At 49.2% G+C, this 14,002-nt stretch overlaps 1 protein-coding gene, 1 long non-coding RNA gene and 1 other non-coding gene across 3 annotated transcripts in view; 2 read left to right on the top strand and 1 right to left on the bottom strand.

Moving 5' to 3' along the window:
* Positions 1-14,002, top strand: part of LOC148129980 (uncharacterized) — a 264,545-nt gene that overhangs the window by 94,925 nt on the left and 155,618 nt on the right. The gene's annotated exons all lie outside the window — the stretch shown is intronic.
* The window catches only part of MAP4K1 (mitogen-activated protein kinase kinase kinase kinase 1), a 39,029-nt gene that overhangs the window by 8,232 nt on the left and 16,795 nt on the right, over positions 1-14,002 (top strand). The window contains exons 5-16 of the mRNA XM_087971218.1: positions 2,291-2,346; positions 2,763-2,810; positions 3,831-3,873; positions 5,567-5,639; positions 6,639-6,770; positions 7,205-7,267; positions 8,364-8,445; positions 10,967-11,080; positions 11,407-11,488; positions 12,608-12,666; positions 13,567-13,628; positions 13,728-13,769. Of these exons, the coding sequence (XP_087827344.1) occupies positions 2,291-2,346; positions 2,763-2,810; positions 3,831-3,873; positions 5,567-5,639; positions 6,639-6,770; positions 7,205-7,267; positions 8,364-8,445; positions 10,967-11,080; positions 11,407-11,488; positions 12,608-12,666; positions 13,567-13,628; positions 13,728-13,769 (856 nt within the window). The remainder of the gene's footprint in view (positions 1-2,290; positions 2,347-2,762; positions 2,811-3,830; positions 3,874-5,566; positions 5,640-6,638; positions 6,771-7,204; positions 7,268-8,363; positions 8,446-10,966; positions 11,081-11,406; positions 11,489-12,607; positions 12,667-13,566; positions 13,629-13,727; positions 13,770-14,002) is intronic.
* Positions 9,850-10,117, bottom strand: LOC148129981 (Nuclear RNase P). Its single transcript, XR_015750566.1, has one exon.

Here is a 14,002-nt window from a genome sequence, read left to right as displayed (position 1 = left end):
CCTAGATACTTCCAATCTTACGCGGGAGAAAACCCGAATAACCAAAGATACACACACACACACACACACACATATACTTTTGATGATCCTGATTCTATCCTTCAGGGCAGAAGGAAGCAGAACTTCCTGTTTTCAGGAAGCGCCTTTCACCGCAGGGTGAGGTGACCAGCGAGTAATATGGGTTGCAGTTGGAACAAGCAAGCAAAGGAGGGCCCACCAGAGCAGTGGTTGCCAATCAGTGGGCCGGGGACCACTGGTGGTCTGTGAGAACATGTTGGTGGTCTGCAGAGAAATGTCACCTCCCCCAAAGCAATTAATCCAGGCTGCGCAGGAACACAAGGCTGCGCCACCCACATGGCTCGTGGGAACACAAGGCTTGCATCATTTGCATTGCGAGCAACATGAGGTAGTGAGGGGAGGGGGGAAAGGGAGGAGGGGGGAACTTGCCCCACTCGCCCCACGTGCCTGGCCTGACTACCGAGCTGCTTCTTTCTGCTTCTTTCTTCTTCTGCTTTTGGCTGCACGCAAGGAAAGCAGCGGAAGTCTTTCTTTCTCTCCCACAAACTCTGCCAGAAATGAGTCTTTGGGACCCTGCAAGGCCTCCTGGGCCAAGAGGCTGCACTGGCATGACAAGTCTCACAAAGACTCATTTCTGGCGGAGTTTGGGGGAAAGAAAGAAAGACTTCTGCGGCTTCTGCTGCTTTCCTTGCATGAAGCCAAAAGTCTCTCTCTCTCTCTCCCTCTCCCTGAGAACAGAGCTGGAGATGGTTTCCTCAATCCCAAATAAAGAACAATTGATCGGTAGGAAAACGGGGTGGGGAATTTTCCTGCAGACTCTTTTGGGGGGGATTTTCCCAGGGTCTCTGGTCCGCGGGATTTAAAACAATGAGTTTCGTGGTCCCTGAAGTCCAAAAGGTTGGAGACCCCTGAACCAGAGGGTCCTTGTTGTGGGGCACTAGAAGCCTCCGTCTCTCCCCGCCTTCTGGTTTCGGAGTGGGGGCAGGGAAGCATCACGAACACAACTTGAATGATAACAGGCAGACCACAACACTCTGCTTTCTCGTTTTCATTTTGAATGCTTTCTCGCCGCTTCTTCACTTCCTCCCTTCTGCATTTCCATCTCCTGGTTTGTGTGTGTGTGTGTGTGTGGGGGGGGTGACGGGGACGGTGGAAGTCAAAAGTCAACTGGGACACAGTACCACTCGTCTGAAGTGATGTAGGGTTTCCTGCCTAAGCAGGGGGTTGGACTAGTAGACCTCCAAGGTCCCTTCCAACTCTGTTATTCTATTCTAGTCTACCCCAGCAAAGGGCAGAGATTGGGGTTGGAGGGGGTGGAAGGTTTGCTTGTTCTCTAAGGCACACAGGATACAGTCACCTGGAATCTTAGGGAATTAGCCAATTTTAGGCAAGGTTTTTAAAACTTGCCTTGATGGTTACGGTGATGTGAGCAGGAGGAGAGTTGGATTGGGGGAGACCACAACACAGGGCAGCGCCAGCACCAATGTGTCTTTTGCTTTTTAAAAAAAGTGTTATTTTTTTTTTACTTTCCCTTCTTTTTTTTCTTTTCTCTTTGACGTTTACTGTACCTCAAAAATAAAAAAGAGAAAGAAAGAAAAAGAAAGAAGAGAAAGAGAGAAAGAGAGGGGAGGGAGGAAAGGAAAGGAAGGAAGAAAAGAGGTAAGGAGAGGGCAAGTACACTTCAAAAGGGGAGGAGGGGGGAGGAAGAGAGGGAGGGAGGGAGAGGAGGGAAGGAAGGAAAGGAAGGAAGGGAAGAAAGACGGGAAGAAAGAGAGGGAGAAGAAGGAAGGAAAGAAGAAAAGAGGGAAGAAAGGAGAGACGGAGAAGAAGGAAGGAAGGAAGGAAAGGGAAGGGAAAGGAAGAGAGGAGAGAAGAAGAAGGAAGGAAGGAAGGAAGAAAAGAAAGGGAAGAAAGGAGAGATGGAAAAAAAGGAAGGAAGGAAGGAAAGAAAGAAAGGGAAGGGAAGAAAGGAGAGACAGGGAGAAGAAGGAAGGAAGGAAAGGAAGGAAGGAAAGAAAGAAAGAAGGGGAAGGAAAGAAAGGAGAGACAGGGAGAAGAAGGAAGGAAGGAAAGGAAGGAAGGAAAGAAAGAAGGGGAAGGGAAGAAAGGAGAGAGGAAGAAGAAGGAAAGAAGAAACTTAATCTTAAATCCGGCAACTTAATCTTAAATCCTTCCAGATCGTTCGAGATATCAGAAGTGGCAACTGGTGGAGGGTGATGAAATTTCATGCAGGCTGAAAAGTGATATTCACTGTCTCCTTGTTCCTTTGCAGTCACGGGCCCCTTGTCGGAGCTACAGATTGCCTATATCTGCCGGGAAACCTTACAAGTGAGTAGAAATCTGTGGACGCCCCTTTTTTCCACGCTATTTTCCCTGGGGGTGGAAGTGCGCTAGGTTTGGCCTGAACCTGGAATATCCCACATGCAAATCAACAGCTTCTTTATAACTCTCCCAGCTTTTAGTGAACTAGATGAAGTGAACTAGATTAAAAATAATAATAATAGAAAGCCAGTTTCACTTAAGGACCATCTGATTTGCTTAACAACTGCAGCAATTTGCTTAACAACCGTGGCAAAAGAGGTCATAAGATAGGGCATGACTAACTTAACAACCACTTTGTTTAGCAACCAAAATTCTGGTCCCAATTGTAGTCCTAAGTCAAAGACTATCCTTATATTAAATATTGTTATATTAGGCATGATTCAAAGATAATCGGATGTGTGCGTTTTTTCCCATCCTTCCAGGGTTTGTCTTATCTTCACAAACAAGGCAAGATCCATCGAGATATAAAGGTAAGAATTATGAAACTTATCCTTCTCTTATGTTATCACCCATCTCCAGTTTTCTTGAGAAAATTAATTCAGGACAGTGGAGGAGAAGGGCTGGTGGAGTCAAGAGAGGCATCAGCCTGGAGTCTTTACATTCTCATAAGTGGTCTAGGCCCAAGCCCTCATATATTTTGTCAGCCCGCAGTCACAAAATGAGGTAGAAAAGTTGAAAGAGCAGTTTGTAAACACTGGAACTCCAAATAGAAAAGGACCCCGGAGTCTGGGCATTGGGAATATTGTGTTGTGGTCTGCCGACAGCCTGTGCAGACAGCAGCAGAGTTGGACAGTGAGGAGAAACATGGGCCGGGCCGGGAGTCTGGGGAGGACTTGGACAAGGAATCTGCATCCGATACAGAGATGGGGCCAGGGCCATCTGGGAGTTACGTGCTGACTCCGGAGCCTCCAGAATCTGACAACAGTGAGGCAGAAGAACAGAGGGAGCCTGTTCCCAGTGTGTGCATGCGCAGAGCTGCTAGAAGGCAAGAATAGTTAAGACAAAAGGGGCGATGGGAGTGAGGCTTGGAGGTGATTGGCCCTCCCATAAGACATAAAGAAGGAGCAAAGGGACAGGAATCTTTGCAGGAAGCAACGTTGTTTGCTCTGTTCGGATTAAACCTTGAAGCTCTGTGCTGAATTCATGCTCTGGCTGGCCTTGCATAACTAATTGGAAATTTAGTCGTTGGCATCATTTCAAGGAAGATAAAGGTGTGTGCTTATCAGACTTATCCCGAAGGACTTTCGCAGACTTCCATAGGACTATTTACAAACTGTTTGAGACTCATTACAGGCAGTGAATGACTAAAATTCACAGCCGTTGAAATAAAGACAAAAGGGTTTTGGGACTAATGTGTGTTTGTTAGTGTCTCACTAAGCCTTGGTCAGAACATATTGTCTAGTTGGGCGAGAGAGGATGTTACTGTCTGGATGCCGGTCAATTTCACTCTGAGTAAGTCTCACTTCCTTTTTCTGTTCTTCACCTTTCAGGGAGCTAACATTCTTCTCAACGACCACGGGGAAGTAAAACTGGGTAAGTTCATTCTCTGGACATTGTTTCTTGAGCTAGTCACCCTTAGCCACACTATCTGAAGGGTCTGTGGGCACCATGTACCCCCTAAATCCTACCCAGTAGGGCTTGGCTCTGTGGGAAGCAGTTAAAAATTCCGATTTAGTAGCATTATGTTTTCAAAGATAGCAACTAGGTGACAAGTTTCTGCCACGTGCAAAATTCTAACTGGAGAGCGATGGATGTGTCCCATTGGAGAATGTGAATTATGATACACCCGGGGGTGGAGGGAAAACCAGGGTCAAGGGTGACAATGAATGATGTGTCTCATAGTTGGCTAGCTGTCAGGATTCCGGCAGTTTCCCCCATTTAAATCATGAGTCTCGAGCCAAACTTCCAAAACTTAAAAAGGATTTATTGGGAGTTAAAATGTCCGGCATTGCCTGGGTGTAGCCGACTCTGAGACACATCATTCATTGTCACCCTTGACCCTGGTTTTCCCCCCACCCCCTGGGTGTATCCTAATTCATATTCTCCAATGGGACACATCCATAGCCCAGAGTCATCAATCATGTTCTCCAATTAGAATTTTGCACGGCAGAAACTTCAGTCACCTGGTTACTATCTTTGAAAACATTTATGGAATGCACTTTCGGTTTGCAAGCTGCTGCACTGCTCCCCCCTCCCTTTCTGTTGGCAACTCTAAAAAGACCATAGAAATATTTGATGAGTTGTGCAGAACATCTTAACTATTATTTTTGGGCGTGTACAGGCAGTCCTCGACTTATGACCACAATTCAGCCCGAAATTTCCCTTACTAAGCAAGACAGTTCTTCAGTACAGTCTGTCCCATTTCTGCGGCTTTTCTGCCCACGCTGAGTTAAGTGAATTTTTGCCGTTGTTAACTTAGTAACACAGTTGTTGTGTGAATCTGATTTCCCCCTTACTTTGCTGGTCAGAAGGTCACAAAAGGGGAATCGCGCACCCCCAGGATGCTGCAATCGTCATAAAATATGAAGCAGATGTCAAGCATTTGAATTTTGAGCCCGTGAGTGGAGGATGCGGCAACAGTCATAAGTGTGAAAAACGGTCATAAGTCCCTTTCTTCTGTGCCGTTGGAATTTCAAACGGTCCCTGAACAAATGGTTGAAAGTCATGTGTGTGTTTGCATGTTTGTGTGAGAGAGAAATTCAGGAAGGGTTAGAAGAGTTGTCCCAAAGGTGCTTTTTTTTTCAAGAGGCAAAACTGGACTTTCTGCTTTTTCTTTGAAGAGGTTTCGCTTCTCATCCGAGAAGCTTCTTCTGCTCTGAGTGAATGGTAGGGAATGTCACTCAGAGCGGAAGAAGCTTCTCGGATGAGAAGCGAAACCTCTTCAAAGAAAAAGCAGAAAGTCCAGTTTTGCCTCTTGGAAAAAGAATCTTCAGGAAAAACCGCGACCTGGATGACGGAGAATCTCCGTGGACAAGTTAGAAGAATTGTGAATTTCATTGTGGAGCCTCCCCGAGGGAGAGCCACGTTATGAAGGCCAAATTTCAGGAATCTGGTAGCACCTTTTCCCAAGGCTTTGGGATTTTGTTGGATGGATTTCCTTGAAGTCCACAACATTTTTATCTTCCCAAAGCCAAGCACGATGCAGATCTACCACAAGAGACTTTTTCAACTTCTCTGTTTTTCTCTTCTCTCTTTCTTTCTTTCCTTCTTTCTTTCTTTCTGGCAGCGGATTTTGGAATCTCAGCTCAACTGAGTGCCACCTTTGCCCGCCGAATGTCCTTCATTGGAACTCCTTACTGGTAAAGAGAAGCCACCTGTTGGCCCAATGGGTATCTGAGCCACGAGATGCCAAGGAGAAGGGTGGCAGATCGGAAGGGCTTCCCAACCCAACCCTGGTTTCAGAATCTGTTCCAGCATATATAATGCTAACTGAGGGCCCCAGTTATGTGCATTTTTCCATACACCTTTTTTCGGGAACAAACACATCCAATAGCGTTGTCCCTTCTGAAATGGGCATTGGTGAGCCAGGAAACAAGGGAGAAATCCTGGTTTGTAGGCTTTTGCCATGACAAACCTGGTTAGCTGGTTGGAAAAGACCTTGGGGTGTTCCTAATGGGACCCAAGAGGATCTTGAAGGAATGGTGTGCCTGAGTGTCACATAAAACCAGAGTGGGCTGCTGGGGGCTCGCAGGGGCTTGGGAGAGCCCCTAGCTAAGATTTTGCAGGGCTCGGAGAGCTCCCAATAACTTCAGAAAGACAAGCAGCAAGGGAAAGCTCTTAATAGGCTTAATTGAACTTCTGGGCTTTCAGCCAAGAGCATTTCACACCTGGTAAAAGTGTGGCAAGCTAGATCAACAATCCACTCAGCGCTTGCAAGGGAGAGCCATGGAGAAAAATCAGATATCCTAGCCTCTAGCCTCCGAGGGGATTAATTCCCAAATAATAAGAATCACGTAACTCACCAGAAATTCCACTGAGACTCCAAGATCCCTCTCACAGTCACTGCTATTAAGCTTGGCTTCACCCAGTCTTTGATTTAAGTATTATTAAATGCACGAAATAATAAACAACTTTTTGGTATATATCTTTTTTTAGGTAATTAGGGCAAAGAAGCGACGTCGATTTGGCCACATCCACCCAGTCACATGATCCCCTAGCCATGCGCACCTGGTCACATGCGCACCTGGTGACATGCCCACCCAGCCATAACCCACCCAGCCAGTCATTAGGAAAGAAAGCCCCTTACTAAAAAAATTTGAAGCTCCCCCCTGCATAAAGCCCCTCACCCTCTGTTCCAGGATGGCCCCCGAAGTGGCCGCGGTGGAACTGAAAGGGGGCTACAACGAGCTGTGTGACGTGTGGTCGGTGGGCATCACGGCCATCGAGATGGCTGAGCTGCAGCCCCCCATGTTTGATATGCACCCTTTGCGGTAAGGTGACCCCGCAGCAGGGGTGGGATTCAACTGGTGAAACAGTCGGTTCGGTGAGCACGCGCAAAGCGCCCACAGGCAGCATTTGCAACTCACCTTCTGCCTCAAGCCCTATACGTACAACAGCTGATGCTAATCAGCTAATCAGCTGAGCTGGAAAAGCCGGAAATAAAGCACAGATTAGAACCGGGGCAGGCAGGTGGGCCCAACAGCTGATCATCGGAGCAAACTGGTTGGCTCACAGTTGATCTTCGGAGCTACCAGTTTGCCCAAACCGGTCTGAACCGGTAGAATCCCACCCCTGTCCGGCGGGTCCTGTTTCCCTTCTCTGATTCCTGGGGGAGGATTGAAAAAAAATCTTTTCTGTGAAAAGATTTAAGGAAGAGGCTGCTCCCCGGCTAATCTGAGGCTTGTCTCCTTGTACCACCTGGCAGGGTGCTGGTGTTGATGACCAAGAGTGGCTACCAGCCTCCAAAGCTGAAGGAGAAAGCCCGCTGGTGAGTACTGTCAAGGGGTCCTTCAGGGTGATGACCGATCCTTAGTCTCGTTAAAGGAGAATATTTGTAGCTCAGGGTTGAACTGTGGGTTCCTTGGTGCTCTCTGAGCTTGGGGGTTTTCTTGCAGACGTTTCATGACCCAACTAGGGAACATCATCAGTGCTAGAAGGGAGTGGGGTTTGCAGGGAGGAGGAAAGAGGAGAAGAAGAGGAGGAAGGAGGAAGAGGAAAAGAAGAGGAGGAGGAGGGAGGAGGAGGAGGAGAGGAGGAGGAGGAGGAGGAGGAGGAGGAGGAGGAGGAGGATGATCCTTGGTGTTCTCTGAGCTTGGGGTTTTTTTGCAGACGTTTCATGACCCAACTAGGGAACATCATCAGTCTATAAGGGAGTAGGTTTGCAGAGGAGGAGGAGGAGGAAGAGGAAAAGAAGAAAAGAAGAAGGGAAGAAGAAGAAGAAGAGTTCTCTGAGGAGGGGGGAGGAGGAGCAGAGGTTTCAGCGGGTCCCAACTAGGGAACATCATCAGTCTAGAAGGGAGTGGGGTTTGCAGGGAGGAGCAGGAGGCTCAGGAAGCAGGAAAAAGATGGCGGCACCTCGAAGAAAGACCGGAAGCACTTTCAGGAGGAGGCGGAGGAGGAGGAGGAGGAGGAGGAGGAGGAGGAGGAGGAGGAGGAGGAGGATCACTGGACTAGAGGATCCTTGGTGCTCTCGGAGCTTGGTGGTTTTCTTGCAGACATTTCATGACCCAACTAGGGAACATCATCAGGGCTAGTAAGGAAGGGGTTTTGCTCTCACTTTATATTCTAGTGATTTGCCCAGTCAACGTTGGTGGAAGTGGTTTTGGAGGTTCTTTGGTTTACTGTTTCCTTGGTTGGCAGTTCCTTGCTTGAGGTGCTGTTTACTTCTTGATGGTTGGTCTGATGTTAATCTTAGTGTTATCCTTTGGGGCAGAACGCCGGAAGTTTGGAATACAGGTAACCCTCAACTTAAATGATCACAACCAGGGCTGGAGTTTCCACTGCAAAACAAGGCAGGTGTTAAGCATCGGCTACGTTACAGCGCCCAACGTTTTCCCTCATGGGTGCTGCGGCTGTCTCCACAGGTCCCCCGCCTTCCAGAACTTTGTCAAGGTGACACTAACTAAAAGCCCCAAGAAACGGCCCGGTGCCTCCAAGATGCTCATGGTGAGTAAGCCCTCCTCTCTCCACCTCTACGCAGGACGTGTGCTCTGCAGAGCTGGCAGCAAAGCGGTGGTGGGATTCCATTTTTTTTTACTACCGTCTCTGTGGGCGTGGCTTGGTGGGCGTAGTGTGGCTGGGTGGGCGTAGTGTGGCTGGGTGGGCGTAGTGTGGCTGGGTGGGCGTGGCAGGGGAAAGGATACTACAAAATCTTCATTTCGCTCCCCACCCCACTAACCTGCTTTCCAGCTCCGTTCTCCTGGGCAGGGCAACCAAAGGAGACCCAGCCAATCAGCTGGGACTCAATGAGAGGCGGAGAATCGATGGGGTTGGCGGGGCCAGTCAGAGGTGGGATTTGCTGGCTCTCCAAACTACTCAACATTTCTGCTACCGGTTCTCCAGAACTAGTCAGAACCGGCTAAATACCACCTCTGCTTCCATCCCTTTCCTTCCTCTCTTCCTTCCCCTTTCTTTCCTCTCTTCCTCCCTCTCTTCCTTCCCCTTTCCTTCCTCTCTTCCATCCCTTTCCTTCCTCTCTTCCTTTCACTTTCCTTCCTCTCTTCCTTCCTCCTTCCTTCCTCTCTTCCATCCCTTTCCTCCCTCTCTTCCTTCCCCTTTCTTTCCTCTCTTCCATCCCTTTCCTCCCTCTCTTCCTTTCACTTTCCTTCCTCTCTTCCTTCCTCTCTTCCCCTTTCCTTCCTCTCTTCCTTCCCCTTTCTCTCTCCTCCTCTCCTCCCCTTCCTCCTTCCTTCCTCTCTTCCATCCCTTTCCTCCCTTCTCTCTCTTCCTTCCCCCTTTCCCTTTCCTCTCTTTCCTTTCACTTTCCTTCTCTCTTCCTTCCCCTTTCCTCCCTCTCTTCCTTCCTCCTTCCTTCCTCTCTTCCATCCCTTTCCTCCCTCTCTCCTTCCACTTTCCTTCCTCTCTTCCTTCCTCCTTCCTTCCTCTTTCCATCCCTTTCCCTCTCTTCCTTCCACTTTCCTTCCTCTCTTCCTTCCCTCTCTTCCTTCCTCTTCCATCTTTCCTCTCTTTCCTTCCTTCCTTCCTCTCTTCCATCCCTTTCCTTCCTCTCTTCCTTCCCCTTTCCTCCCTCTCTTCCTTTCACTTTCCTTCCTCTCTTCCTTCCCCTTTCTTTCCTCTCTTCCTTCTTCCTTCCTCTCTTCCATCCCTTTCTTTCCTCTCTTCCTTCCAGTGGCGGGATTCCAATTTTTTTTACTACCGGTCCTATGGGTGTGGCTTGGTGGATGCGGCTTCTTGGGCATGGCAGGGGAAGGTTGCTGCAAAATCCCCCTTCCCTCCCCACCTCACTAACCTGCTTTCCAGCTCCGTTCTCCTGTGCAGGACAACCAAAGAAGACCCAGCCAATCAGCTGGGACTCGGGAGGCGGAGCATAGATGGGGGCGGGGCCAGTCAGGGGTGGGATTTGCCGGTTCTCCAAACTACTCAAAATTTACGCTACGGGTTCTCCAGAACTGGTCCGAACCGGCTGAATCTCACCTCTGGAGCAAAGCCCCCTCAAGGCCAGGCTGTCCACAGGAGCATTGCTGGGAATTCTCCTACCTTCTGGGAGGTGGCACCCTGCTCGGGTGGCAAATGTGGCCCGTCTCTCAGACCTTCCCAGAGGCAGGACCAAGGATGATGGACACCCAGCACGTGGCCTCTAAGGAGAACTTCCTCCCACTATGTGATTCTTCGATCATTCAGAACACAAATTCAACTGGATGTTGAATTCAATATGTCTGTTTAAACCAGGGGTGTCCAACCTTGGCAACTTTAAGACTCGTGGACTTTAACTCCCAGAATTCCTCAGCCAGCTTTGCTGGCTGAGGAATTCTGGGAGTTGAAGTCCACGAGTCTTAAAGTTGCCAAGGTTGGACACCCCTGGATTAGGCAGTCGTGTTTTTTTTTGTTTTTTTTTTGCAACCCCTCATAAATATGAACCCCTTGCCAAGCCTGCGAATGTTAATCACGTGACCATGGGATTCGACAACGGTCATGTGAAAAAATGGTCCTAAGTCCCTTTTTTTCGGGTCGTTGAAGACATTTTGCTTCTCACCCAAGAAGGACTGAAGGGACCGAGTTGTAGACTGGAAAGGGATGATGTCATATTCCCTCCCCCTTTATTGAGAGGGGGCTGTCCAATTTTGAGGGGGATATGACACCCTCTCTCTCCAGGCTACAACATGGTCCTTTCCGCAGTTCCAAGAAGGCTCCACATCCAATTTGCACCGCTCAGGTGACCCTGAGAAAAACAGACAAATCTCCAAGGGGCCTCAACGACCTTCTAAAAAGGATGCAAATGACCAGCTTTCTGCAAGGATGATCAATCCTTCCCTTCCCCGCCATCCAGAGTGGAAGTAGCTTCTTGGATGAGACGTGAAATGTCTTCCAAGAAAAAAACAGAAAGTCCAGTTGCCTCTTGAAAAAAAAAAAAAAAAGCACCTTTGGGACATTATCCCCTTCGTCTTCTGCTCTTGTTCCAGTCCCCAGGGTGGAACCCAACCAACCGTCTTCGCTTTTCTTTTCCCAGCACCAGTTTGTAGCCCAGGCAGGGCTCACGCAGAGGCTGACCCTTGACCTCTTGGAGAAAGTACACAATCCTGACCAGCTCCCCAGAGGTGAGGCAGAAGAAGAGGAACAAGAGGTGAGAACAAAGGGGTCTTCATCTGAGGAGTCATCCACAGTCCAGGGGTTCTTCAAACTTGGCCGCTTTAAAGACTTGTGGACTTCAACTCCCAGAATTCCTGCTCCAGTCATGTTAACTCAGGAATTCTGGGAGCTGAAGTCCACAAGTCTTAAAGTTGCCAAGTTTGGGGACCTCTGCTCAAGTCAACCTCAAGGGTGTTTTGGGGGGTGGGGGGGCTGGCAAAATAAGGGCTTCTCTAGGAAGCCCACAGCCACAAAAGGCTTCCGTTTTGGGCTTGGCCATCACACACACCTCCAACATGCCTCTCATGTTCTCTCCCTCAGTTGCCTCCACCTCCAGTGCCGCGAAGGATTCGCTCCAGCCAGCGGCAGGGCGTGACTTCTCCAGGATATGCTGGTGCCCAAGGTAGGGTGGTCTACTCTCACTCATTCAAAATGTGAGATTTGGCGATAACACTTAAGTCAACCAATGAGCCAAAAAGAAGAAGTTAAGTGGAGGCTCGAGAAAGAATCAGCATTTAATTGGAACAAAGTTAAAAAGCTGGGTAAACTGTTCCAAACATATGCAAGAAGAGACATATAAGGAGGGCCAACACCTTGGGGAAGGTATGGCATCCTTTTATAGCCTCAGAGACGTCAGTTTAGTACCCAATTCTGGGCCCCTGCCTTCCTCGTAGCCCTGCATGGGCTGTGCAGAAAGGAACAGGTATTTGCCTGGTGTAACCCTGCCAAGCTACAGCATATTCCGTTCCGGGTACTGAGTTATAAAAAACCAAAACAACAAGCTAGCAGGAATTATATAACCTATGGCACGCGAGCCCCAACCAAACTTACCTGCACTGCGCATCCAGCTGATTTTCGGCCCGTTTGAGGCTGTTTTCACCCTCCCCAGGGGCTCAAGGGAAGCCTCTGCAGCTTCGGGTGGCCGAAAAAACGGGACTTCCGGAAATACCAGAAGTGCCAAAACGGGCCCGTTTTTTTGGCCTCCAAAGGCTGCAGAGGCTTCCCTCAAGCCCCTGGGAGGTGAAAATGGCCTCCCCCGGGCTCCAGAGGCCCTCCGGAGGCTGAAAACAGGCACTTCCGGTATTTCTAGAAAACGGCCTCAAACAGGCCGAAAATCATCTGTGAGGCGTGCGCATGCGCAGTCCAGGTAAGGGGGTGAGGCAGGGGTGTTGCACGCATATGCGCGGGGGGAGTGGGGCACATTGCATTGTGGGTGCTGGCACGCACTTTTGGCACACTGCAAGAAAAAGGTTCGCCATCACGGAATTAGATCGTTGGTAGAAGCAAATGGCGGAGGCAATTACAAGAGCGAAGCAATTCGTACAGGAGCGGAATAGCAAGTTATTATTCTGTCCCACTAATTCTACCTATGTTACCATTATGCGCCTTCAAAGGTACACCTGTCTACCTCATCTAAGTAGATTCACACCCCCTAGGGAAAAAAATGACGTTAGCTGCTTGGTCTCTGCAGCCTCCACCTCCCTCCTCACTGCTCTAAATCCCGTTTCCCGTCTCGTTGCAGAGCATAATTTCAGCCCTACCTTACGAAGAAGGCAAACTCTGGGATCTTCAAGCTCTATGGTAACTCTTCATTGGCTCTTCTGCTCTAGCCCTGGAGAAAGGTTCCCTCTTCTCTTGGTCGTCTTCAAGGCCTGGGTCCTACCCTTAGCCCGCCACTCTTGGCACACCAACAAACTCAACAGACCCAAGATTTCACAGCTGGCTCTTCTCCTTCTTCCGCTCTTTCTCTAGCTCAGTGTTCCTCAACCTTGACTTTAAGATGGGTGGACTTCCATTCCCAGAATTCCCAAGCCCTCGTACAACTTTTAAGAACTTACGGGCTTCAGAATTCCCCCCGCGAACATGGTCTGGCTAGGGAATTCTGGGAGTTGAAGTCCACCCATCCTAAAGTCACCAAACGTTCAGAAATACTGATCTAGGGAGCATTCCCAGACTCTAGGACAACCTTTGCCAACTTGGGGTCTCCGGATGAGCTGGATTATCACCGCTCATCATCCAGGGATGGGCTTCAAAAAATTTAGCAAACGGGTTGCTGGGTGGATGTGCCCGTGGTGGGTGTGGCCTAGTCGGCCTCCTGCACCATGGCCGGGGGGGCGTTTTTGCAAGACTCTCTGGAGGTTGGAAACGGGCCCATTTTTCACCCTCCCTGAGCCTCCATGCGGGCCCTGCATTTACCTGGGATCCAAAATGGGCCATGTGGAGACTCCTGGGAGGGGTGGAGTTGGGTGGGAGGGGCAGAGCATGGTGGGCAGGGCCAGCCAGTCATTTCAACTACCAGTTTGGCGAACCAGATGTAAAATTAACACCCGGTTTGCTCGAACCGGTGCGAACCGGTAGCATCCAATCCCTGCCCTCACCCTCAAGCACTGGCTGGCTGTTGAGGAATTTGGCTCCTAATTCTTCCAGAGACTCATCCCTTCCTTTAGGCCGATGGACTTGCAAATGTCTCTTCTTCTACAGGAGATCATGCTAGATCCAGGCTACAGTACGATGGACAAACTTGGTGGTGAATTCAGCAGCAGGTAAGGGAGTCCGGAGGAGGCCTTGGGAACCAGCTCCCGTAGCTGCTGCCTAGAGGTGAAATAAAGTTTATTTTAGCTTTGTTTTCCTGACTTTTGCAGGAAGAGTGTAACTGATTCGGACGACTACGATGATGTGGATATGTAAGTTCTGACTTAACCGCTTATAGTTTAAAGCTGGCTGGGGAATTCTGGGAGTTGAAGTCCACTTGTCTTAAAATGGCCAAAGCTGAGAAACAAAACAGGAGGTCTTGACCATGGCAAAACAAAGGACTAATAAAACGATGAAGTAGCCACTAAACTACATGAGCATAAGCCCACTTGGTCATTCTTTCTCTCCTAAATTCCCCTTCTCTGACCCTTCTTTTTTTCCTCTT

The sequence above is a fragment of the Notechis scutatus genome, chromosome 8 (assembly GCF_049901735.1).
Source record: "Notechis scutatus isolate UNSWTSFEM ecotype Mainland chromosome 8, rNotScu1.2, whole genome shotgun sequence".
Lineage (NCBI taxonomy): Eukaryota > Metazoa > Chordata > Lepidosauria > Squamata > Elapidae > Notechis > Notechis scutatus.
This window is presented reverse-complemented; position numbering and strand designations above follow the sequence as displayed.